General features: G+C 43.0%; 2 protein-coding genes across 11 annotated transcripts in view; both read left to right on the top strand.

Annotated features, from left to right (window-relative positions):
- The window catches only part of ABHD18 (abhydrolase domain containing 18), a 48,142-nt gene extending 35,245 nt beyond the window's left edge, over positions 1 to 12,897 (top strand). For 6 of the 7 annotated variants that reach the window (XM_090036564.1, XM_090036566.1, XM_090036565.1 and 3 more), the window contains 3 exons: positions 2,030 to 2,408; positions 7,788 to 7,950; positions 10,120 to 12,897. In XM_090036564.1, the coding sequence (XP_089892690.1) occupies positions 2,030 to 2,408; positions 7,788 to 7,950; positions 10,120 to 10,171 (594 nt within the window). In that variant the 3' untranslated portion in view covers positions 10,172 to 12,897. Of the gene's footprint in view, positions 1 to 2,029; positions 2,409 to 7,787; positions 7,955 to 10,119 lie in introns of those variants that run through there. The other variant, XM_090036567.1, reaches the window with a different exon arrangement.
- Positions 12,898 to 16,441: 3,544 nt separating this feature from the next.
- LARP1B (La ribonucleoprotein 1B) overlaps positions 16,442 to 26,600 on the top strand; it is a 97,094-nt gene continuing 86,935 nt past the window's right edge. For all 4 annotated transcript variants that reach the window (XM_090036561.1, XM_090036560.1, XM_090036559.1 and 1 more), the window contains exon 1: positions 16,442 to 16,793. In XM_090036561.1, the coding sequence (XP_089892687.1) occupies positions 16,613 to 16,793 (181 nt within the window). In that variant the 5' untranslated portion in view covers positions 16,442 to 16,612. The remainder of the gene's footprint in view (positions 16,794 to 26,600) is intronic.

Here is a 26,600-nt window from a genome sequence, read left to right as displayed (position 1 = left end):
AACTTACCCAGTGGCACTACTTTGATGCTTTGCTTTGACATCTTTTGTTCTGGTAAACCCCTCTGAATCACTACGGTGTTTACAAGAACAGAAATGGCAGCTGGCTTCTCCAGCCTTTGTCTCAAATACAAATGGTCTTTCTATCTTCTAAGTATCCACAGGCGAGTGGATTTTTCAGCATATAGCCTATTTTTCAAACGCATTATGGGATGGATGGGGTCAGTAAAGCAGACTAAATGAATGTGTGCCAAGTGCGTTAATGATTCAATGGGATTTGATCCCAGATTCCAACAGTTGCACCTCCTGCAACACCACATGTGCATGCTAGGAGGCATAATTTGGGGACTGGGGATTAGATTCCAATAGCACCCTTTTCCACTTGCCAGTACTGGGGGGAACCATCAGTCATGATCATGAGCTTCCCCTGCACTGGCATGTTGTAAGCTAGGTGCTGACAGGTCCAGGGCTGGGGTTAACAATAAACTGATGATCAGTCTCAGCCAGAGACTTCACCAGGGTCTTTATGGAATCAACTTGCAGCTGAGTCAACTGGGATGTGGCTCGTGCTGCCAACACACCCCTGCAAGGAGAGGGAGGAAAATAATGTTTATGGAAAAACTCATCAGAGATGCTTATCACAGCAAGACAGTAACTTTGCCAAGTTATATTTTTCTGTGGGACAGGACTGTCTCATGAGAGTTGCTTTTTAATAAGCTAATGCCCCTTTTCTTCCCGCAGGCCAGCATCTGTGGCTGAACTATACTTCCCATTATCTCCTGTATTCTCTTGTGTAGTGTAGTGAGAAGGGCATCAAGAGTCACGAAGATGCTTCAGATTCACTATCCCTCTGACACACTGTAGTTTTATCAATAATTTGTCACCTTACCTCGTTTTCTTTTAGCCTATGCAAAACTATTACAGTATTACTATTTTTTTTCAGTATCTTCTTTGGTTTAATACTGTTATGGCTATTGATTTTTAACACTATTGTGTAAAAGCTGATTTCTTTCTCCTTTTTTGTGCTTGTGTTTTTTGGATACAAAGCTTATAATGTATTTGTACCAAAGTAGTGAATTTAGCAATACAATAAAGTATGAAAATTCAGGTTCTCATGTATAGTTGTCTGTTGGATCCCAGTCATTTGCATCTCATCCATTTTACTATTTATTTGCAAAAAAAATGAATGTGTTAAGAATGAGAGTACCAAAAAGAATGGAAACAGAAAAGACTGTATTAAATGAAGCTATTTTTCAAGTACTTCCTTCATTAAAAAATTTCCATGTATACTGTCACTTTAAAGGCTGTTAACACTACTGGCATTTGCCAGTTTAGTAGAGATGAAAACTAATTGAGATCTAACAACTGATAATCTTTTATGTACAGTAGTTGCATTTTTAAGTAGACAGATACCTGTTGCATAATCACCACTGTATTTTGAATACTTATTGCTGTACGGTTTTCTGTTTGGGAAAGGCACTGAATATCAAGAGATGGTAAGGCTTTCATTCATTGACTGAGCTGCATACTAGACTTTGGATATTGTTTGGATATATCTCTACTTGGAGCTGTTTTCATAATTTTGTGAGTGCTCATCATCCCATTTGAAATTGGGAAAGAATTTAACCCCTTAGATTCGCATGGATTGTGGGAGTTTTTTGCCTTCCTCTGTAGCAGGGGGTGTGGTCCTCTTTTTGGATCACTCGAGCATATTTTTAACAAACTTTGCAGCATCAAGATGTTGGCTGTCATTGTCTTCCTGCTTTACATGTGTCAGGTTAGGATGCTGTACTTTGTGGTTGTGTGACAGGGTTGCCTGTGTAGTTTTAGGACTAGGATTGGATAGACATGCATTTGCTTGGGATGGTTTGGGTAGGAATGATCCTGCCCCAGGCAGGGGGTTGAACTAGCTGACCTGAGGTTTTTCCAGCCCTACTTCTTTTTTTTTTTTTTTTTTTTTTTTCTGTGATTCTATGAATTCCCTGACCAATCAGTCAAAGAATCCTTTAATAAAACACCTGTTTCTTTTTAGACAGATTCTTTCAAGATGGGGCAAGACTTCGTTAAAAATGCCCCCAACAGCGTGGACAGTCTGAATGATCTAGATCTATCTTCCCAACTGTTCGACCTGAATGCTACACGTGAAATTGTGCCTAAAGAAGCTATTCATTGCCTTAGCACAAGTAAAAGTACTGTAAGTGCCTCCTCGGAGAGACTCTTGCTGCAGGACACTCCTAAAATACAGTGTATGAATCAGACATTTTCAACTAGTAGCTGTAGCAGCAATTACTTCCCCAACCAACAAGAGTATCAGTTGTATGGAGAAAGGAATAGAGGTGCTTTACAAAGAGAATCACTGAGGTTCATGAAAGGAGTTATGGATGAATGCACCCATGTAGCTAATTTCTCAGGTATGTGTTTGTTTGTTTTAATATGGGGTATTTGAAATGGTCTGCAACAGCTCTTTTATTTGAATGGTTTCTGCGCATAGACCTTTGCAGAATTAGCATCTTTTAGTACTGAGCTGTAGTGCTAAGTGGAGAGCAAGGTTGAACACTAGTTGCTACACTTCCATTCTTGATTCTGAATATGTGGAAAAGGGAGAAGTCCTAATATTGACTTGCTGCTTTTTCAAGATGCAGGGAGCACAGACTACACTTTGTTTTTTCCTTCAGTTCCTTCATGACTGTTCTTTTGTTTGAGGTTTTTCTAGCTCTTTTATTGAAAAGAAAAAGAAATAGCGGTTGACTCTTTTCTGGGACTGAGTGGTTGCCTCAGCTTGCTGTTGGGAACGCTTTTCAGGTCCAATCAGACAGATCTGGTAATGCATAAATCCAGTAGTGACTTAGGATGTTCATTAGCTTCAGTGGTTACGTGTGCCTGACTTAACCAGATTAAGTCCAGTGCTGAGGTTCTAGCACAATAGACGTGGCATGGAAGTTTCTGGATCTCTTCATAATTTGTTGTCGAGAGTCTGACATCATTGACTAGTCAACTAAAGTAGTTTGGGTGTCCACAAGATCCCTTGATCCATCTGGGTCACTGCCAAGGTCATATAGCTGTGTCCCTGGTAAGCAATTCAAAATAGTCTATTGCTCATCAACACTCCTATAGTCTGGATCATGTAAGAGTAGTAAAGCTTGTCACTACAGTTGACTGTAGTCTTTGCGTGCAGTACCCACAGCTCCATATGTCAGCGGTATGATCCTGAGGATCTAGTTGACTGCCATTTCCTTGAATTGTTTTGGTGCATTGTGTGAACAGCTCTAAATTTTGGATTAGACTGTACCCTGCTCAGGTGGCAGTAGCATTTTCTGATTCATCTGAGTTGAGAGAGAAAAGCAATTTACACAAATTGGTTTGGTGCCAAAGATGAAGGACTATTTAAGAGGTGTGGTATACAGTATCAGTAACATCAGGGTCCCTTGTTTAACCCAGGTCAGCTAAATCCATACTAACATAACTGACTATAAAATGTTATATGCCATAGTTCCCTGAATTAAGTTCTGCATATTCTTGATGTAATGGTGGACTTAACTCTATACGTAGCTGTCCAGTGCTCAGAGTTTAGCACTCTGTTCAAGAGAATCATGCTCAGGAAAGTTCTCTTGCATAAGTACCTGAGGTCTTCAATTTATGCAGATTGAGGGTGGTGCTGAGAATCACCAAGACTTTGTGTAAAAAATAAATAAATAAAAAAAAAAAAATAGCATAGTTTCCTGATTCTGTTTTACTGAGTTGGCATCTGTGAACATGTTTCATGTCCTGTAGTAGAATTTGGATATAGATGAATATTTAAAACAAGTAGGCTAGTCCATCTGCCCTCTGAGTTTCTGCCAATGGACCAGAAGGCCACCTGAATATCACGCTGCAGCTGCTTAGTTAAATCCATTTATTCCTGTGATGGTCTGCTTTTGGTTTTCTAATGGACAGGTGCAGTGGTTAGGCAGAGTAGCTGACTATTGGTGGGATGTTTGCACCATTGATACTTAGGCTCAGAACTGTGCTAGCAAATTTTCTGCCTCAGTAGTCAGCTAAGATGGGGTGGTGAAAAACTCTTGTTGTGCACTTGTTTGGACTATCCAGCATTGAGATGACTGTCAGTGACCCACAACACCTGTCAACACTATACGGAAAAATATTTCTTGAAGACTAGTAGGCCCAAGGCAGGCTCAGGGGCACCTTAAAAACTAACTGGTTCAGAGGTACTGTATTAAGGTGTCATTGGCAACAGCCTACTTTGTCGGATAGCAGTTGACTTTAGACTGCTGCAGTGAACACTCTCTCTCCTTGAACTGTTAGTGAGGCAAACAGTTGGAATGTTTATTCCATTGCTTGCAGTTGGGGACCCCATGTGTGCAAAGCCTTTTGACCTTCTTGGAGTCCAGAGTCTCAGGAAACCTGAAGTCACATATGTGCCATATGTGGCAGCACCAGCAGTAGAGTTGCCTTGTCATTTTTAAAATTAAAGTTTACTGTTCATAAAAATTGCCTGCTTCTAACTAACTTATCCTACCCCCTAAGTATGCGAGGCAGCTTCAATTCACATTAAGTTTTCTGTAAAAAGCTGGTGTATGCATAATGCAACTTCAGCTGCAGAAAGCTTGTGCCTTGAACTGGAAAGATCATAGATTGTCTTTGCATGATGAAATATAATTGGGCTGCCTTTTTAAAAAAAATAAAATAAAAAAAATGGATGTACATCTGATCCAGATCCTCTAGTTTTTCTTTTTCATACTCTCGTTCAAAATTATTCTTGATTATCTTAAACCTGAAACATATATGTAAATGAGAGCTTCAGGAACTCCAGCAAATTTGAGTCCTGTTTGGAACTAGTTGAAAGTTCCTGTATGCCTCCTTGCCCCAAGTGGCATGTGCAGCCACTTTTTGTGTGGCACGCAGAAGACTTGGCAGAGAGCAGGGGGAATAGCAGCAGATCAGGCAAGAAGGAGAGAGCAGAGCAATGATCAGGCAAGGTTAGGGAATCAGAGGCATTGGGGGAGGAGGAAGGACACTTGCCAAAAAGGTTGGCTCCTGCTACCCTGTGCTCTGTATTCAGGTTCTTTCCTATCAAGAGTTAAGGGTGAATACTTCCACCAAGCAAGACCTGCTTTTTGGCTGTAGTTGTTTGATATAGTTGAAAGTTAAATTAAGGTTTTTCTAAATCATCAGCCAACTCTGTAAATATGCATACCCCAAAAATATTTAACGCTGGCTAATAGGAATCTGGATTTTTATGGGGACTGTATTTTCAAATATTTTGAACAGTCTGCCATCGGAGGTGGTTCAAGCACCTACATTGAACACCTTCAAGAGTAAATTGGATGCTTATCTTGCTGGGATCCTATGACCCCAGCTGACTTCCTGCCCTTTGGGCGGGGGGCTGGACTCGATGATCTCCCGAGGTCCCTTCCAGCCCTGATGTCTATGAAATTTTTATTACTGTTTACAAGTATTAGAAAGAGCTTATCAGAGCTTAAGGAATAGAAGAAGAGAGAGCGAGAGCTGTTTTGAACCATTGCATTCATTCAGTTCGTTGTGTGGTTGACTCAGTGATAATTGTGGATTAATAGAAGCTATCTCATAGTGGAAGTTGATTTTGTGTTTTTTATAAAGTTGGATTTTGGTCTAAGATTCCACTTCAAATTTCCATTTTGGATCCTTTTTTCCCTTTCCCCTGTGAAAAGTGAAGTTGCTGAAATTGTAGTTTTATTGCTTAGAGACTTTTTTTTCTTCTAACAACTTTACTCGTACATTGTACTTTAAAGAAACCTTACTGAGGGCACAGGAACAAACCATCCTGATGTGCAGGAAGACTAGCAATTATGACAGAAGACCAGCTTGGCTTAGCAGGGAATTTGTGAATGAGCTAAAACTGAAAAAGGAAGCTTACAGAAGTGGAAATTTTGAATTGATGACTAAAGAGAAGTATAAGAGTATTGCTTAGGTGTGCAGGGATGAAATCAGGAAGACCAAAGCACAGTTGGAGTTGTAGCCTGAAGACTAGTAGGCCCAAGGCACCCTTGGGTGCATCATGTCCAGTCCCACAAACTTGTACACACGTCGAGCTTTTTCTAAACTGTCCCTAACTCATTCTTTCACCTCTGTTGGCTGTTCATCTTCTCCCAGAACTGTGCAGGCCATGCACTGGTACAGGCTGGCTAAGCAGCCACTCTGAAGAAAAGGACCTTAGGGCTACAGTGGACAATAAGCTGAATATGAGCCAAGTGTACCCTTGTTGTGAAGAAGGTTAATGGCATACTAGGCTGAGTTAGTGGGAACATTGCCAGCAGATCAAGGGAAGTAATTATTCCACTGTATTCTGCACTGGTGAGGCTACATCTGGAGTTTTGGGGCCTCTACTACAGAGAGGATGTGGACAAGTTGGAGAGAGTCCAGTTTAGGACAGTGAAAATGTTTAGGAGGCAGGGGCGTGACATACAAGGAGAGGCTGAGGGAACAGCACTTAGTCTGCAGAAGAGAAGTGAGGGGGGATTTGATAGCAGCCTTTAACTACCTGAAAGGTGGTTCCAAAGAGGATGGCTCTAGATTGTTCTCAGTGGTGACAGATGACAGAGCAAGGAGCAATATTTTCAATTTGCATCAAGGGAAGCTCAGGTTAGATAGCAGGGGTGTGTGAAATGGGCCCTTTTCAATTCGTTGATTCAGACCACTCCCTGATTTGATTCAGCCAAATCTGAATCTGAAGATTCAATGCTGATTCGGAGAATCTGTGATTTGGCCATAGACGCAGCTTTAAATGTTTTTTCTACATACCTTAAGGTACCAGGTGTGGCTTGTGAATGCTGCAGTGGTGGGGCAGAGGGAGCATCCCACAAGAATACAGGGTTGGGGGGGGCACATACTTGGCAGCAAATCTGGAAGTGGACTGGATGTACCTCTGGTACACTTCCAGGTCTGACAGGGAGTGTGCAGGGGGGCCCTCCCACATTCCTCCAGCTCGGTGATCAGCTGTGGGGCACACCGGGTGCCCCCCAGACCCAGGAGGTGCCAGGAGGGTGTGGGGAGGGGGGCCCAGTGCGCTCCCAGGGGGACCCAGTAGTGCTTCTGGTCCACTTCCAGGTTTTCTGCCGAGCACGCTGGGGACCCCCTCGTGCTCCTGTGGGACTCTCCATCCTTCCCACCATTGCAGCATTCACAAGCCACCTGGTACCTTGAGGTATGTAGAAAAAACATTTAAAGCTGTGTCTATGTCCAAATTTCTGAATCTTTCCGAAACTCTCCGAATCGATTTGCAGAGATTCGATTAGATTCAGAGAGATTAAAGGGTCTCCTGATTCGATTTGGTTTTGGAGATTTGGCCACTGAATCGGGCCAAATCTCCACTGAATCAAATCAGTAACCTAAGCTTCACACAGCTCTATTAGATATTAGCAAAAATGTTTTCACAAGGAGGCTAATAAAGAACTGGAAATAGCTATCCAGAATTTATGGAATCTCTGTCTTCAGAGGTTTTGAAGACCTGGGTAGACAAATCTTTGGCTAGGGTGATGGTCTAAATGACCTCCTAAGGTCCCTTCCAACCCTTATCTTATCTGATTCTATGATTACAATAATTACATAAAGACGACAAGTGGGAGTGGAGTAGAACACTGAGTGGGAACAGGAAAATAATTACCGCTTATTGGAAAGTGCAGTTAGTTCTAAATTGCTACATAAGTTGTTACAGTTTTTAAAGTGTCTTTATTATAAGAACCTTAAAGTGAAGTATACTGTTAACCTCAAAGAATTTGGTTTTCCATATTTTTTTTTTCTTTCTTTTTATCTAGTTCCAGTGGACCCAAACTTAATAATAGTTGTTCAAGCCAAGGAGGATGCATATGTCCCACGAACTGGAGTGCGTAGCCTTCAAGAAATCTGGCCAGGATGTGAAATCAGATACCTGAATGGAGGTCATATCAGTGCCTACCTCTTCAAACAAGGGGTTTTTAGGTGAGAATAAGCAGTCCAAACATGTTTGTGACCTTGAAGAAATCACAGGCAACCATGTAATAATTTTTTGAACGCCTCCCCGCCCCATTTTAGCCATAGTAAGAGGGCAGGAAAGCCAAGGTTGTTACCAATAACTTAGTCCCTGCCATGGAAGGAAATTTAGAATCTGAGCATATTTTGCTTAGGAAATGGGCGCCTCAGCTCATGTTAGGATAGCTGCATTGGTGATTATGATTATACGTAAAGAAGACAAAACCCCCAACATAACTTGCAAAGTTGGTTTGGGAAAAAATTCTTCAGACTTGACCATTAGCTTAAAACTGAGCACATGAGCTGTGTCTACCAGCATATTGTTCTTTAAAACAAATAAAAAACCCTGCAGTTATTCTAAGAAAGTTGATATCACTTGTTTTTATGTAGTGGAAATCCTCAGTAGGTTTTAAGACACTATTATCTTTACCTTAGGCACAGAAATAATTTGGCATGCCTAAATTCATCCAGAAAGTCACTGGCAGAGGCAAGAATGAAATCCATGTCTTCTCTGGTAGTTCTAATTCATTACACAGCAGAATATACTTTCTAGATAGTAGTAACTTGTGTTCAGTAGACAGTCTGAGTTTTTTGCAAGACTCATTTCTGTGGGAATCAATAAGCAGGTAAAGTCCAAATTTAGATTTGGCTTGCCTGCCAGTTGTGCAGTATGCTGTAACCCCTGATTTAACATTGCAATGTCAACTTTCTAAAAAGTTGTTTCTATTATGAATGTAATTCTTAAATTGTTTAAAAAGTTAGAGTGTTATATGATTGACTTACACTTATTTAATACCTGACTATGCAGATCTCCAAGAGTGCCATTTGTGAATGATCTTACACCTGTGAGCAGATCTGTCCATGTAGTTTTGAGATCACTACAAACAATTGAACGATAAACTAATGAAGGCTCTGTCACTACTGACTTGGATTGGAGCCAGTATCTTGGAAATATTCAGAATTTCCATGAAAGAGCCATTGTGTGACTACTGAATCCTCCCTTGAGACATGTTCAGAATAACTCAGACTGATCCTGTGCCTTGTTTCAGTTGTTTTTGCATTGGTGCAAAGCAGACGTAAGCCTACCATGTGCTGCTTTCTTATATAGGAACTCCTATACAGGAGACTTCTTGAATGGCATAGAAATTACTGTGCACTTTATAGGTTAACTGAATAAGAAATATGAGCATAAGTTTTCGTGAACTTCAATTCCATTTCATTCAGCTGAGTGTAGTGCCATTCATTAGCAAAGAGAAGTAATAAGCCACGTTAGTTTGAAAGCAGACAGAAGGCAGGGTAGATATGTACTTTATAGACTAAATAAACAAGATTACGTAGAGATCATAAGTTCTGAGTTCACAAATTCTTCTGCTTATATGTATAAAATATATACAGTATAACCTCATGAATCGGGCATGCTTGGGACCAAGCACCTGCCAGAAACATGAAAATTACAGATTTTTTAAATGGGGGCAGGGGGGAAATAGCCATGGCTACTCCTGGAGGTTGGTGCTTGGATCCAGCTTGCACCATTGTGGGGAAAAGCAATGTTTTTGCCTGGGTCCTAGCACCTACAGTCTGCCCTACGACCCCCTGCCTCTGACTCAAACTGGGTTAGTCTGGCCCACACCCTGAAAAGGTTGCCAGCTGCTGGGTTTAGTCTGTAAAGTGCATATTTACCCTGACTTCACACTAACACAGCTAATCTGTCTCTCTGCTCTGAAATGTTACTATACCATGCCTTCTTACTACAGGTGTGAGGCTGAGTTTCCTATGCCAGTTTCATTCCCAGGCTTCTGTAGGTAATTGGCAGCTGGAGCAAGTTAGAGAAGGTGGTACTGGATTGGTGTTGTCAGTGGATCAGGGAAGTTGTTAAGGTGTTGACCCTTCTTTTTGCGTCCTGTCTGAGAATTGCTGGTGGCAGGTATTTAGCAGAATTTGCGGATTCATTAAGACTTGGACAGGGCCATGACATGAGCGCTTATGTTATGGCTGTTATGGCAGTTGGAACCCTCATCTGCCCCAAGAACTCCTCAGGCCATACTTTTATAAAGTAAAGAATTACACTTAGCAGCTTATCTCTTCCTTCTCAGGTTATACTAAGTAGCCTATGATTATTTTCTCCATTCTCTATTTTAGGCAAGCGATATATGATGCATTTGAACGCTTTCTTCAGAAATATGCTTTGTAGTAATCTTCATGAATATACTCAATTTGGTATTGTGTGAGTTTTTGCAATCTGGAACTTCAAGTTGGATTCCTTTGTAAAGCAAGCAGATTCCATCACCATTAAATTAATCCTCCGATTCATCTGACCCTGATTTTGAATGTTTTCTACCAGGTACCAATGGTAAAACATCAAAAATAGTAATTTCAGTTCAACCAAATGCCAGTCTAAGATGTATTTGCTTTAATTTTATTGGTGAAAGTTTTGGCAACATTTGTTAATGAATGAAAGATCCTTCCATGTTTAATCTGTTTTTATCACATTATGTATGAATGACTTGGATTTTTTTTTGAATAGCTTGCATATCAGTTGAAAAGAGACCAGTGTAATGTAAATGACATTAAGCTTTCTTTTAGGACTGTAACACTTTTTTTCTATGTTTAGTCTTCGTTGTATTCCTGTTAACCAAATTTTGCTGCCTGCCCTGTCTTACTTTGTTTCCTGTGCTGTTGTTTAAGGAAATGGTTTTACTAGTACTCCCCCTACAGGCTGTTTGGTTAGCATTGGGACTTCAAAGTCCAGAACTACATATGGGGAGGGAGTCTTGGAAAAAGTGGCAGCTAAAGGAAAGGAAAGATTAATAGATCCATCTTTATATGACGCATTGGAAATCTCTCAGTCTTTTTTTTTAAGAGGTGCACAGCATGTTCCAGGTATTCACTGGTTGGTATACAGAACTGAAAAAGTAACTGACAGCAGAGCACATGATGAATTATTACTTAAATATATACCTTTGGGCAATGTGTTGATTCCAGTAGCATTTTATAACTGTGATTAAAACTGAACATGTTTTCTTGGCAGTAATTTAAATGTATATGATAGCACAACAACTCAAGTGCCATATTGTATTGATTTTAAGACACTTGAACAGAATTCTTTTTTAAAGTTCAGTCAGTACTTACATGTTCAAAAGTGTTGGGTTTTTGGGGGGGGGGCGGGGTTGTTTGCACATCCAAATTCAGGTGCAGGTTACCCAGAGGTCTAAGAATTATATGAAAAGTAAAAGATGAGATCAGCCTTTATTTGTAACTTTTAAACAACAACAAATCTTTAATTGTTTGGAAGAGAAATAGTTAGGATTCTGAACACATTGTAATAAAATTTCAATTCTTGTATGCCATGAAGTTTTACTTGTCAAGCTGTTAACATATCTATTCCTTGAAAGCACTCATCCATCAAATTTGTTTTTAAAAGTAAGACTGTGAAAGAGTCTAGAGTTTAAGCATGTTTTTCGTATCTTCTTGATTTATAGCAATTGAATAGCATTTAGAAACCATGTTTGTCAGTTCAGGTTAAGACAAACTGCAAGTATGAATGTGTGCCTTTTAACATGCAAGTAAGAGCATTTTAACTTATAGGTTGAAATTGCTGCTTTATATATGCAGAATATGGATCATACTGCTTGTATAAACATGCCCTCGAAACATTTTAATCTGGAAAGTGAGAAGTGTAGGGACCAGACTACAGTCCATCCATAAATTAGATAAGTCCAGAAAAAACTGGAACAGAAGAATTTGTAAATTTTTTTTTTTTTAAAGGTACAAATGTTGTAGAAGTCACTGAATACTTTTTCTTTCAAGTCAAGTTGTTCGTTTCAAATAGAATTCCATTCCCTTGATGTACATTTTTATTAAATACTATAATGTTGTAAGCAAGTGAGAAGGTTGGTCCAAAGAATAACATGTTTAATTACACTTTAAAATGCTGAATGTTATGTTAGTTAGAGCATACAAAGTTTTGAAAATTTAAATCCATATCCGATTAACTTTAAAGTGTGACTACTGGACTAAAATTTAAGGTAAACTATCTGACATACTACTTTCTCATTCCTTTGTCTACTACAGTTAAAAAAAACCTGGTGTTCTTGGCTGATCTTTCAAATCCAGCCCAATGGCCACCTTCTAAACTTGTTTCTGCACGTTGCTGTGCTTGTCATTGTTCCTTTTATATTTCTAAACAGGAAAGATGAAAATTGGTAGTGAGAGAGAGAAGGGCTTGCTTGTTTTGAGGAGAGTAAAGCAATTTGAGGGGATTCAAGAAATGAACTCTTGGACTGCAAACTATAAAGTAAATATTTTCAGAGAATACAACTCTAGAAGTTACAGCCCCAGTGGAGGCTTGGCCTCTCAAGTCCAGTATTCTGTTGGCTTCCCTCACCAGATTTAATTTCCCAAAGTAGCTTACTTATGCAAGCAAGATCTTTTTTCTAGAGACCTGACTACTAAGATAAGGAGTGGTTGTGCTGACTGATAACAAGAGCCAAGAGCCATATTCCACTTACTACCACTAATGAGTGTTGTCAGTTGAAAAGAAGTGTGTTCAAGAGAACTGTTGAAATTTTTCTTAGATTGGAAACAAAGATTTATGAGGACTGGCAGAGGTAAACTGTTACTTAATCCTGTGTGTGTGAAAATTACTTTATTAGCCTGGCTGCTTAAATGGGTTCACCCTTGTTTGAAATCAGTTTTCCAATTTTTGTAATTTTTAATTCCCAAATTATACATGTTATAATGTTACTCTAAAATGTAATTTTCTTATAACGGGCATATGAAAATATGTTAGGCAAGGTTCCTGCTCTAAAACTGAGTAGGCAGGCCCTTAAACTTATGTATATTTTAACTAACTTTGTCATAAACTTGTCATTAATCATTTTTCATTTTTATGTTTTTCAAATAAAAGCTTACAAATAATCTCTGTGTCTTTCATGAGAACATATGCTTGACTACATCTCATTGTCATCTGTATTGCAACTCACAGAAAAAGTAGTTCAGGAAGTGAATGGTTCATGTAATACTAGTGAGATTCAGATGTTGTTAACCTAATAACAAAAACTGCTTAGAAGCAGCACCGTCATAAATTATACAATCTGGAAAGAAATCATATGCATTTTCCGGGTATGTAATTTACTGTGCATAGAAATAAATACTTGAAATGACAATAAAACGTCACTACATGTAATTTAGAGTGAATGTCACTATGAGATGTAATTTGCAATGGTGCCCAAAATGTTGGTTGCTTTTCATGCAGAAGTAGAAGACATTTTGTATAAAAATTAATCTTATACAGGGGGTATAAAAGCAAGTAAGAAACAAGTTTCTTGTACAGCATTCTCTTTACAAATGTATGCATATGCTAGTAATTATTAAGATATGAACAGCTTGAAAAGAGTTCAGCGGAGCGTGACAAAAATGATTGGAGGCCTGGGAAATGTTTTGTGGGGAAAGGCTGAAAGACAGGGGGTTATTTCATTTGGGGAAGAGAAGTCTGAGGGGGTGGGGTGGGGATTTGGTAGGCTTTCAAATACCTGAACATCAATTATAAAGGATGGAGATGTGGCCACAGGGGACATGACTAGGAGCAATGGCTTCAAGCTGCAACAGGGAAGATGTAGGTTGGAGATGAGGAGGAACGGAGTATGAGGGTGGTCAAGCATTGGAACAGGTTACCTGGAGCAAGGGGTAGCAACATGGCCTGTGAAGCTAGAGGGCTTTGGCAGCCATCCCACACCTCCCATCTGGGAGGAACTCAGTTGGATCTAACTAAAGCTGGCTTAGATATGAAGGGGTAGTGTCTTTAGAGCTCTTTATAATCTGTGACAGTTGTTACTCTTCCTCCCCCCCCCCCCAGTTCTGTATATAGAGTCCCAATATAACCATGGGGGAGCTAGAGATGCTTTCTTTCAGATAGGGGAAAAATGACTGGACATTGTGGCAGGATCTCCTGGCTGAGAACTGCTATTGGTCCTGCTTCAACATACTTCAGTGCTTCTCAACTGCTAAAGCTGCCCTATGCCTACTGCACATCTAGGGAAGGACTGTGGCATAGACAGCTGGAGTCTGCACAGGGTAGTTTTACCTGGCTGTTGCTACAGGACCCCAGTTGAAAACAACTGAATTTAGGAACCATCTCCCAATTCCCAGCTTCCTCAGTATGCTTTTTTAGACAGCATGTCTTTAATTATAACTTTTATCACTACAAGTGTCAGGCTGCACTCTTACGTGATGCTTTTGTGTTATAACTGTCTCAGCCTGGATCACAGCTTTTTCTGGTTTTTACTAAGCTCTTAGGCCAGCAGTATTGCCTGTCTTGCTTGGAATTTAAACTAAAGGTTGGCATGTTATTGTAAACCAATGGCTACCAACACTTTTGGCCAGCATGCCACACATCCCTACACCCTCCCCAAGTGCTGCTAGGATTTCTTTCTCTTTCCCAGTCTGCTTCTCTGCTTTGTGCTGGCCCTGAGTTCCTTGCCTGATGTGCTGCTCTGCTTTTTACTTCCTTCCCTGCAAGTCCCTGCCTGATCTGCTGCCTTGCTTTCTGGTTCCTGCCCTTTCTGCTGCTGTGCTACCTGTCCCCTTCCTAACTGGCATGTACCAGGCACGGAGGGTGTTTGTGCCACTTATGGCATTCATACTACAGGTGGATCACCCCTGTGGTAAACCAAGGACAGATGGCAGATATCCCTCACTTTCCCATTCTCAAAATGAGTGATGAATCCCTTAGATAAGAGGCAAGGGCATTCCAGCACTTTTTAATACTGTATGTATGCTAGGTAAATGTATCGTACAAAATCGAAGTGTGCTATTCCTGTTCATAGAAATGAAAAACATTTCTGTCACTTGTATTTACACAAACGGCATTTGAAAAATTTGAGAGTAGAAACCATCTGCTGGAATTTCATTTTATGTAAAAAATGTAATTCAACCAGCTTTAAACAAAGGCATCAGCCTTCTTTTTCTGATGACTAAGGGAAAAATAGCAATGTTTCCTTCTATCAGGGTAAGGAAGAAGTTACTATTTTGCAAAGAACAAATGAATAACTTGGGTGGGTAAAGCTAATCGGTGAAAGGGAAGGGAAGAAAGCAGAGAAAATCATGCTGTGTTTATCTGTTCTGTCTGGCTCAAACTTTTCGTATCACTTTATACTGTGACCCCTTATCAATTTGAATTTTGGCATTTACGGTATTAAATTGAGTGATAGTGCACAATGCCACCTATATGGTCAACCATGAGGAAGAATTTCTTTCCTGTCTGAGCCCCTAAGGGCTGGAACAGTCTGCAATCGGGGGTGGTTCAAGCACCTACACCGAACACCTTCGAGAGCAAATTGGATGCTTATCTTGCTGGGATCCTATGACTCCAACTGACTTCCTGCCCTTTGGGCAGAGGGTTGGACTCAATGTTCTTCTGAGGTCCCTTCTAGCCATCATGTCTATGAAAAATAAAAATGGCAGAAAGCATCTGTATAGGTAAAATGTGTTTATAGGTAATCTCACATGCAAGAAAGCCAGAGCTGAACTTTGTTAATAATATCTCTGGTACCATGAAGGAAAAAACGAAGAGGTGCTGTTTTGCACAATTAGGAAGGTTTGGAGAGATCACCCTAAAAACATGACCAAGTTGAAGTGGTTTTTCAACTTGGTTACTGTCTTAACATGGAATAAATACTCTTGGACACTGAAGAAGCTGAGTGTTGTGGTAACAGATGTTTTCCATGGTGGGGCAGTTACCAGGCACATACAGTACTGGGGGGGGGGCTACAGCCATCCGTGAAGGTTTCAGAGGGGTTACATCAATTCCTAAAGCAGTAGTTCTCAATCTTTTTTTGTACCAGAGCCCATTTGTAAACAGTGCTGAGCCTGACCCACTGCCCCTCACTCCTGCCCTGCTCTGCCCCCTTTCTGTTGGAAAGGGTGGTGGAGGGACCCCAAACAGCCCCTTGCGGGCTCCAACTGCCCATCTGCAAGGGAAAAGCGGTGGTTTCCCTTTTTCTCCTTTATAGGAGAATCTGTTTTAAAGTTTATTCTAACCCTTTGCAACCCACTTTTAGGTCATGACCCATTCGGGTCCAGAAACGCTACCCGACAGGGTCTTACTGCGGGCACAAACAGGCTGAGCTTGAAAAAGGAATGGTGGGGAGATCCCCCAAATATTTGTGTAGGTCGCATGAGGTCTGGACTGACTCCATTCTAGGGTCTTAAGATAAGCAATGAAGAATGAGACGTTACAACCTGTTACTAGACCGCCATTCTTTTAAAACCTACTATAAGACAAGTGTTCGGAGGGCCAGGGCCCCAGCCGCCAGCACCAGCGCTCGGTTGGGAAGGGGCGGGGCCTCCCGCTCCCGGGGCGGTGGGTAACGGCCGCTTGGAGCTGGAGCTGCCCCGCCCCCTCCCGCTCCGGCGGCCGCCGCGACGTCATAACGCACTCGAGTGTTCGCAGGCCCCACCCCCCGCGTTACTGTTGCGGCCACCGCCTCCCTGCCCCGCGTTGTCCCTGCACCCCCGCCGCCGCCGCCGCCGCCCGGCGCCCGCGGGTCAGGCCGGGCTGGGCCGGGCAGTGGTCGGAGGCGAGACGGGGCAGGGCCCCGTGCGGCGGATGAGCGGCGGGCGCTGAGCCCGCGGCATGTCCGCCGCCGGCGCGGAGCCGTCGGAGCTGGAGTTGCCCGCGGGGAAGGGCCCGGAGAAGCCGAGGCGGCGGCCGCCGAGGCCGGAGGAGGCGCCGCCGCCTAAGGAGAACCCGTGGGGTCGGCGGAGAGCGGCGCCGCGCAGCCCGTCCCCCAGCGCCGCCGCCCCGCTCCACGCAGGTGCGGGCCGGGGGGGAGGGGAGGGCAGGAGCGGGGGCAGGCCGCCAATGGCTGCCCCCCCGGCCACCCGCCAATGGGGGCGTGCCGAACGTTGCTTTCCCCCCAGTGTCGCGCGTGGGGGCGGCCGGGCCGGGTCCGGTCTTGGGGACCAGCCCCGCGGTGCCACAGGTGTAGCCTGCTCTGCTCGTGGCCCTCTGAGCAAAGCCAGCCCCAAGCACACCCAGGTCTTGAGGTGATCACTGCCTAGGGAGCCACCACAAGAGGGTTAGCATCTTAGGATGTGTCTGTATGCATGCTTTAATGTGCAGTAGCCTCTTTTACTGTGCCATGAATGCCAGGTAAAAAATGGATTATGTGAATGTGCAGTAAGATTGGCTTCTGTGCATGAAGCGTCACTTAAAAACCATGCACATTCATTACTGTGGATTAAGGTAGCCTAATGTGTATTCTTTAGTACCCCACATTGGAGAGTTAAATTTAATGAGCATTGTGGGCATATCTACAAATGCATTAAGGGGCTTTTCCTAGAGTCCTAGAGAAGTTGGGCTGGCAGGGGCCTCCAGAGGGGGCATCTGGTTGACCCCCAGCCTGATCACTCATAGCCAAACCATCCTGTGCAAACATCATCTTTGCTCTACATAAGCATCCCCATAACCAACTGCAGACACTTCCTCAGCCTGATGAAGGGTGTTTGCACCTGGAAGCTTTCAAAGAAGATTTTTCTCAACTAATTGAGTTAGTCTAATAAGATACCACTTTTACCCAATGAACCTTGTCCCCTCAACCCTGACACAGCACAGCCTGAACAGCCTACCCTGCCACAGATAAAGCAGGGGATTGTCCAGCCTGGGAGCTGGGTTTCTCTTCTCTGCCCCTGTAGGCTACCTAGTACCAGAAGTTTTTGGTCACACAGGACTGGGCCACGAGCAAACCAGTGATGCAAAAGGGTTTTTGTTTAGCTTGATTTAGTTATTAATTTTTTTGATGACAGCTTGCTTTCATGCACAGTAGTTGGGGACCCTGCCCCCTTTTGTGCCTTTGCAACTACGTTTTGCAGCTGTTTAAAACTTGTATGCACGTGGGTAATGGAAGGGGGTCAAGCAAGTTGCGGTCAAATCTGCCAACTGTGCAGTGGGAGGAAAAGCTGTTTTCTGAAATGGAGGTAGTGAGAGCTTAGAAAATCTTTGTTGGAGACCAAATAATCTGCCTCACTTAAAACAGCAAGATTTGGTGACACTAAATGGCTCAGGCTTGAAATGTGTTATACGCAAGTTTTCATGCAGGAAAAAAAATGGTCGGTTTGTCTTGGGTTTGAAAATTACTATCTTTAAGTAATTTTCAACAGCAGAAGTGAGAAAAGGGCACAGGGGCAGTAAATGTGTGTGCATGTTTCCCGGATTTAGGTCAAGAAAACATGACATGCAAGGAGGAAAGCTTGGAAGAACTGATATTATTTAGTCTGGAGAAGACCAAAAGGTTATTTGATAAGGGTTTTCAGTTCCCCAGACAAAAAAATATATAGTTTTCAGCTGGTGGCAGCAAAAATTTGGCAGAAGACAGGGTAGATTGGCATCTTCTGGGCCAGGGGCAGGCAAAATACAGCCTGCGGGCTGGATTTGGCCTGCCAGGCCATTCTGTTTGGTCCGTGGGGCCCATAAAATGTTTAGAAAATTAATATTAATATGTTCCTGGCTGCCTGTCAAAGTTGACAGAAGCTAGGGGCAGTAGGACCCAGGGGAAGCTGCTGGCAGGATCAGGCGGCTGCAGAAGCAAGGCCCTGTGGCCCCATCCTTTCCACCCCTAGCCAGAAGCCCTGCATGGAGCAGGGGCTTTTAGCCTGCGTCCCTGGGGCTGTTCCTGCTTCCCTGTGCCTGAGGGAAATTCAGATAAAAAGGCAGGGGAGGGCTGTGGGTGATTGCTGCAGTCCTCAGGGTTGGGCTGGGCCAGGCTGGCTGTTGTGGTCCTGGCATTGCAGCCGGTGCCATGTGGTGCCAGAGTAGCTGGTGGGAGGGTGGAGAGGAACGGTGGCAGCCACAGGCAGGGAAGCTGTGAACCCCACTTTCCTTGCTGACGCATCCCAGCCTGGCTCCATAGAGCCCCTACCAGCCTATGCCCAGCTGCCTTGCTCTGAGCCCCACTAGCAGGCACTGGTCCCAGTGCGCTGCACAGGTCTTGTGCTCCTGCCCAGCTGTCACCGAGCTCAGTGTACCCACTTGCTGCCACTTCCCCCACCTGCTGCAGATATTTGCCTGCTGCTGCTCCCCTCCATCCCCTTGCCAGTTGCTCTGGCACCATGTTGTTCCTGGCTGCAGTGCTGGGTCACAGGGTGCAGCAGGAGCTGGCCTGGCCCCTGTGATTCTCGGGTGACCCCGCACAGTGCCAGCCAGACCTGTAGCATCCAACTCCTACTGCATCCTGCAGTCTTGGCCATGTAGCTGGGAGGTGGTGCTGTAGCAGTGAGGTGAGGGGGGGAGCCGGGCAGACAAGGAAATGGCAGAAGGGCAGTGGTGGCAAATGGAGGGGGAAGCAGCTGCAGTCGGAAGCATGGGGCTGTGCTAGTGCCTTGGGGCCAGGACTGCGGAGTCTGGGCTTGGAGGCATGTTGCAGGGGGGGCTCTGCTTGCCATAGGGGGAAGGGGCTGTGGGCAAATTCTCCCCCTCTACACATGCTACAAGCCTCCCCAGCCACCCTCCCTTTATACGCTCACAGCCCCTCCTCACAAACCCCACACCCACTCATACCATATATCCACCCCCCACATGCTCTCTCACCCCACATACACACACCCACAAACCTCCCACCCACACCCTCCCCAGCACCCCACATACCCACACACCCATACCCCCCTACAATATACAAGACTAAGACTTCATTTTAAGTTATTGTGCAATTGCCTCTATGTACACTACATAAATGCATGTGAATCGGGACAAAAATATTTTTTTAAATCAAATTAATGAATGTTGTAGTAAATGTTTGATTTTTAGAATATGATTTGGTATTTTTCTGGTTCTGAAATGGCAGCCCCTTGCTGAAAGGAGTACTTCTGTGGGGGGTAGGGACTTCCAGTAGCAAATGTCAGGGGCTAGGGGTGGGACTTCTGATCCCAAAGTGGCAACCAGGGAGTGGGGCACATGTCAAGGGGTGGGGCTCCCCTTGTGGCCCTTAACCGCTTGCCAAAACTCAGTAAATGGCCCTCTGCCTAAAATAATTGCCCGCCACTGTTCTAGGCTAACTAAATCGGCAAAACCCTGGGTAGACGAAGCCTTGTTTGGAATGATCTAGTTGGGGATGGTCCTGCTTTAAGCAGGGGGTCAGGCTAGATGATCTCATGAGGTCCCTTCCAGCCCTTATTTTCTGTTCTATAATATTCCTGTAAGTATTGATATACAAAAGGACCCTTCTTTCTGGGTCCTTTTTCTTTTGGGTAGACTCCCCATTTCTCTTTTTCTATAGCTTGCTACACATAAATAGGTTGTGTGTCTGCGCGAGACAACCTGTCAGTCATTTGGGTAGCTTGTTTGCTTGAGCTGTAACAGGAAAACTTGTTGTATTTATTGTATTCATTTCCTATGGCCCCTGTAGGGATTGGGATGATGTTGTAACAAGGTCCTGTACAAATACAAGGATTACTTTTCCTGTGAAGAGTTTATATAAAATGAGACCAAAGGAGAAGAGAGAATGAATCAATAATGAGTTCATACTTAATGTGTTATTGCATTAACTGGAAACATCAAGCTATGTATATTTAAACTTGCAAGGGTTTTTTTTTTTTTTTTTTATAAATGTCAGCTGTCACTGTCCCTCAGATTAGTGTTAGTTTGAGTGGCAGAATTGGAATGGCTTGTCCACTATAAAGCATGTTTCATGTGAGGAGTACTGTGGAATATTTGCACCTTATTTTTGCATGAATGAAATTTGGAGCAAGGCTGCTTCCTCTCGGGACAGTGTCATTCTCACTAGGCTGCCAAATCAGACTCCATCTTGCATGTTCTCCTTTGGCTGTATGAATCTTACATTTCTTTCCATCTAGTCCAGCTTCAACAAGAGTCTGGTCTTGCCCAAAGACTGGTGGTTGAAGTAGGAAGCAGGAAGTGAGCTATGTGGCGGAGTGGGGGGCCTCAACTTCAGGTGACTCATAGTCTGGACAAGTATCCTAATTCCTAGGTTGTTGGGTAAAAGATGGGTGGGTTTTCCTCCTCCTTGTACACTGAAGTCTACCTGATAGAGTAGCACTGACTCACTAGTTAAGGTATACTGCCAAGTGAGATGGATTCCAACAGGTTGGAAGCACTTGACAACACTGCCCTTTGAAAGAATGGGAGAGCTATGTGCTTTCCCATGTAAAATAAGATTGCCCTTTGGGATTACATCAGTCCGCTTGTTGCCAGAATAAGAAAGCTGTGCATCTTTGCAGGGTGAAAATAAGGTGGTGGGGAGGTTGGGTGTTTTGAACAAAGCTGGCCATTGACAAAGTGAAACAGATATGTGTCTCCCTAGGTGGAATAGGAAGATGCGTGGTTTGAGTCAAGACAGCTAGATTTCAGCTTGTAGAAGCAAAGATTTGGCAAATGGCAGGGTAGGTTTGCACTGTATAGGCTAGCTAAATCATCAAGGATGTGGTGGCAGAGGAGGGTTAGTATATAAGGATCTCTGTGTGAATCTTTCATGATGTCATCAGAAATTGTATAGTTTGGTAGAAAAGTGTTAAATAAAACAATGTCAGAATTATTCATGTGAGGCTTTTAAGGAAATAAAGAGGCCTGATGCACAATTTGTTCTTTGTTGGTGGACTTGCACCCACATGGAGTCTCACTGAGGTTAATGGGCCTCTCCCTGATTGTAAGGATCTGCCAACACAGGAACACGGCCTTCCAAAATAACTGTAAATGTTTTAGTTTAAATGTGTTCATTAAAACTAACCTGTGACAATGGCTAAAGTTGCTTCTAAATGATATCTAATATGTATAGCAGTGGATGATTAAGATCTGTGTTTTGAAGTTGTGTATTTCATGGAAGAATGCTTAGGAGTAAGTCCAAGCTTTACAGTGCTGAAACTGAGGAACAGGATGATCTTCTGTACCCCTTTTCTTTCCATTCTTTTCCATTATTTTGTGTTTTCTGTTGGTCCATTTGAGCGGGGCTAATAGTTCTCTGTAAAGTAGAACGGTCGTTTCCAATCTTTTTTTATACTGAGGACCGGCAAAGAATTGTGGCGAACCACGTATACAAAAAATCTATTTTACTTATTTAAATTAACTATTTAAATATGTAAATTTGTAAGAATTTAAATTTGTACCCAGGTGCCTGTTGGAGCACTGCAGCCGTGGGCACCGAGGGTCCCTGCAGGGGAGGGGGCTGTGCAGGTGGTGGCCTGAGGGGATCAAGCTGGGAGCTGCCTAGGAGCAGAGCTGCCTCCCTGTCCTCTGCCCCAGGCATTTCCCTGCCCACATCTCCCTGATTTCAGCTGTGGGTGGGGCTGGAGGGTCCTGTTCAGCCCAGAGTGGGCCCTGGTACCTCCTGTGTAGGCAGTGCTTTTCTGGGTGCGGGCATGGTAGTGGGCATGGAATGGGGCTCACTGAGCCAGCTGCCTCCTTCCTGGGGCTACCCTGCTGCCCAGCTTTAACACCACATATGACTGCTGGCAGCAGAAGCCACTTGCCCAGGCAGACAGACGGTGGTCCAAGCAGGGGGCTTGTGCCATGGCCCGGCAGTCAACCCTTTGTGACCCGGGGGTTGGGAACCTCTCAAGTAGAATGTTCTTGTTCTACTACTATTACTTTACAGGATACTTCACTTTTTCTAGGTAGTGAATAAAATAATCTGTGTAGTGAAAAAAGGCTTCTTTAATATTATTACGTAATCACTCTTGCATCTTTTTCATGGAAGTCTAATAGACCCTCTTAATGGGACATTTCCTTTTGCATATATTTGATAGGAAAAAAGGAATACAGCTGATAAGTTGTATATCTTGTATAATTCTCTGTTACCAGTGATTTATTAGCTAATTGTTCAAAATAATCTATTGAAACACTGAAAACATTTCAAGAAGTAATTTGGACACCTATATTTGTCAAGTGGTTTAGTTTTGTGCTTCATGACATGCTTGAAGCCTGTACGTAATTTAATAGAGCTGCACATTTAATTCTGCCTTAAGTTCTGCTCATTTTAGTGTAAGTGTATGTAAAATAACTCTCTTCATCTGATGGAAGTTTCTGTAGAGGAACCAGTTCATTGTAGCACTGTTGGAAAAACGGCTTTGGTTTGTTATGGCATCATTTGTATATTGAAGTCCCAATGCAGAGTTTCTTTAATGCCATTCTTTTTTTAACATTATCCATTATCCAGCTTTGTACTTTTTTATTTACAAAGCGAGGGGCCATTCTAAATAATACAAAACATTTCTATCAGCATGAGCTCTTGTAAGGTTTTTAGGTGTTAGAGCAACCTAACCTTCAGTGGTTTTAAACCTCAGAAGTCTCAAGGGACACCATTTTGACCATTATCCTGACCTTAAAGAAATGTTAAGTATTTCTTAACAAATCCATACTCAGCTTAAGATTTGAGTGTCTACAAATGAAGTGTGAGTATGTGAGGAGAGTTGGCTCTTGATCTGCTGTGATAGGAATTCTTCTGTCCTCAGCTGAAGATTTAGCGTGAATTTGTCACATGCTAGAGAATACTGCCTTTCTGGAAAAATGGATCTATGGTTTACAGCTGCTTGTAAAGAACTAAAAAAAAATAAAGTGAAATGCAAAAAAGAAGGTAAATAGCTTTGTAACAAAATTACCATATAACCAATTTTTTTTGTGCTACTCATTGTTCCCAGGTTGCTTTTTCTTTCTTTTCTTTTTTTAGAGAAAGCAGAGTCACTCTTTCTGAATATTGAATGTGAAGCCAAGTAGCATGAAGTTGCGAGTCAACTAGTGTTGGCTTGTTGCCAGCTCCGAGTGTTTCAGTTGTTAGCTAGAAATGATGTTGAATTAGTTGACTATTTTGCTGCTGTTCTCCCTCAAAGTTAGGGACATATTTTAACCTGTTTTAATCTTGAACTAGCTTTTTAAAATGCCTCTGGAACTTTTTTGTTATTCCTTTTAAATTCTATTTAAATCTTTCCCTCCTACTTAAAAATTTAACACAGCTTTTTAAAAAGATGGGTTGGATGAAATTTAAGTTAAAGGTTGAAGGAAAAAAACATTTATCCTTATGGAGAAGCATATTCTACCGAGATCTTTTAAGAACTATTGTTTTAGGGCAGGTCTTGTAGAGTCTCACCTTGAGGTTTATTTTTGTAAAAGCAGTATTGGGGTTTTGACACCTCTCACTTTACACAGCATAAGAACAATTAATTTACACTTTAGAAGATGTTTCCTCTTTTTTTTATTTGCAAATTATTATATCTAATCATGAGAGGAAAAGTAACTTTGACAGGACAATGCAAATGTGTGTGGCATCATTTCCCCCTTTCCTATAATGGAAAAAAGGTTATTTGCAGTCTGATTGTGTTAAGTTTTTCTGGCATTTGTTTCAGAACTTGGTACTATTTGTTTAAAGTCCCACTAATTTGAGCTGGCCTATATAGATTCTTCCTTATTATGCATTTGGTTTCTAGGTCTATGTTTAAGCGCCTGGACATCTTGTCATTAAGACGACAAAAATAATCTCTGGGATATCAGAGGCTGCTGCTTCATGCTTCTTCTCGAATGTATATCGTCATTTTAAGAATCATTGTCCTTTGTGGCTTGGTTTTGTTATCAGCAAAACTGGCTGTTCACATCCTCTTAGAGAAAGTGACTTTTATGGTTGGGCCCTGACTTACTAAGGAACTTGGCAAAACTGCATATTCAAGAATTTGGAACTGTTTTAGAAGTTTCACTTTTGATATGGATGGCATTATCACTGTAGTTAAGTGCTGATCAGGTTATGTTTCTGCATAGCTTTACAGAATCCATTCAAACTTCTGTTTTACTCTCCACCTTGCAGAAACCCCACAGTAGCTGAAAACAAAGCCAGTGTCAACATGACCTGATGAGTTCGGTCAAACCATTTTAATTGTTAGAGTGGATCTAAGAACAAATGGCATAGTTCTTCTTCTATGGAATTGTAATAATAGAACACACTAAGTGTAAAAGGTGTAAGTTGCCTAGTATCCAGCAGTGGTTGGGTGATGGATAATGGATAATGTTAAAAAAAGAATACAAGCTTCATACAGATGTTCCCAGCTTGAATTTTGTACAAACATTGGTCGATGGCACGAACAAGATTGTAAATTTAACAGACTCAATTTGGTCAAAATCTTCCACTTTTAGTCGGTCAGTCATCTAATGTCACCCAGTTTTTATATCCTCTCTCCTCCCCACTCAGCAATAATTTGACCCTACAGTAGGTCCCAGTTTATTTTAAACCTGGTATTGAAGAATTTTTTTCTAGGAAAAATAGTAACTTGCTGCATAAATTGCATACATTGAGCAGAGCACCATTTGGAAAGTTTTTGGGACATGTACCCAAGACCAAAGCAATCCCCTCTCTTGCTTAGGAGGCTTGCGCAACTTGAGTTGTCTGTTTTGTACCAGTTCTCAATTGTTTCATACTGATAGAAGCAGCTCTTCACTGCAAGTCCCCTTGCACGGTTTTATGAGCACTTGTGGTGCTCTGGTGAGGTACCGGAGGACTGGAAGAGGACCAACGTGGTTCCCATCTTCAAAAAAGGCAGGAAGGAGGACCTGGGAAACTATAGGCCGGTTAGTCTTACCTCGATCCTAGGCAAGCTGTTCGAGAAAATTATGCTGGCACACATCCAGGAGGGGCTGCATGCTTAGGGGCAACCAACACGGGTTCATCAGTGGCGGGTCCTGTCAGACCAACCTGGTGGTCTTTTACGATCAGATCACCAGATCATTAGATGCAGGAGTAGCAGTGGATATAGTCTTCCTGGACTTCCAGAAGGCTTTTGACACTGTCTCTCACCCCGTTCTCATTAAGAAACTGGGGGCCTGTGGTGTAGACACCCACACAGTCAAATGGGTCGTCAACTGGCTGGAGGGCTGCACCCAGAGGGTGGTAGTGGATGGGTCCTTCTCAACCTGGAAGCATGTGGGCAGTGGGGTTCCGCAGGGCTCTGTCCTCGGGCCCACACTGTTCAACATCTTCAGTGATTTGGACGAGGGGGTAAAAAGCACCCTGTTCAAATTTGCTGATGACACTAAGATGTGTGGGGACGTGGGGACACTGGAAGGATTCAACAGGCTACAATCAGACCTAGACAGGTTACAAAGGTGGGCGGATAAGAATAGGATGGGTTTCAACGCAGACGAGTGCAAGGTGATGCACCTCGGGAGGAACAACTGGCACCATACCTACAGGTTAGGGAACTCCCCTCTTGTCAGCATGGAGGCGGAAAAGGATCTTGGGGTCATCATTGACTCCAAGATGAACATGGGCCAGCAGTATGGAGAGGCAGTTAGGAAGGCCAACCGCACCTTGTCATGCATCCATAGATGCATCTCGAGCAGGTCCAAAGAGGTGATCCTCCCCCTCTATGCAGTACTGGTCAGGCCGCAGTTGGAGTACTGTGTCCAGTTTTGGGCACCACACTTCAAGAGGGATGTTGACAGCATGGAGAGGGTCCAGAGGAGGGCCACTCACATGATCAGGGGACAGCAGGGCAGGCCCTATGAAGAGAGGCTACAGGACCTGAACCTGTTCAGCCTCCATAAGAGAAGACTGAGGGGGGATCTAGTGGCATGTTATAAACTAGTCAGGGGGGATCAGCAGGCATTGGGGGAGTCACTGTTCCCCCAAGCACTG

The sequence above is a fragment of the Crocodylus siamensis genome, chromosome 2, assembly GCF_052110815.1.
Source record: "Crocodylus siamensis isolate JL-2025a chromosome 2, ASM5211081v1, whole genome shotgun sequence".
Classification (NCBI taxonomy): Eukaryota; Metazoa; Chordata; order Crocodylia; family Crocodylidae; genus Crocodylus; species Crocodylus siamensis.
Note: the sequence above shows the minus strand (reverse complement) of the source record. Positions and strands in the feature narration are given on the sequence as shown.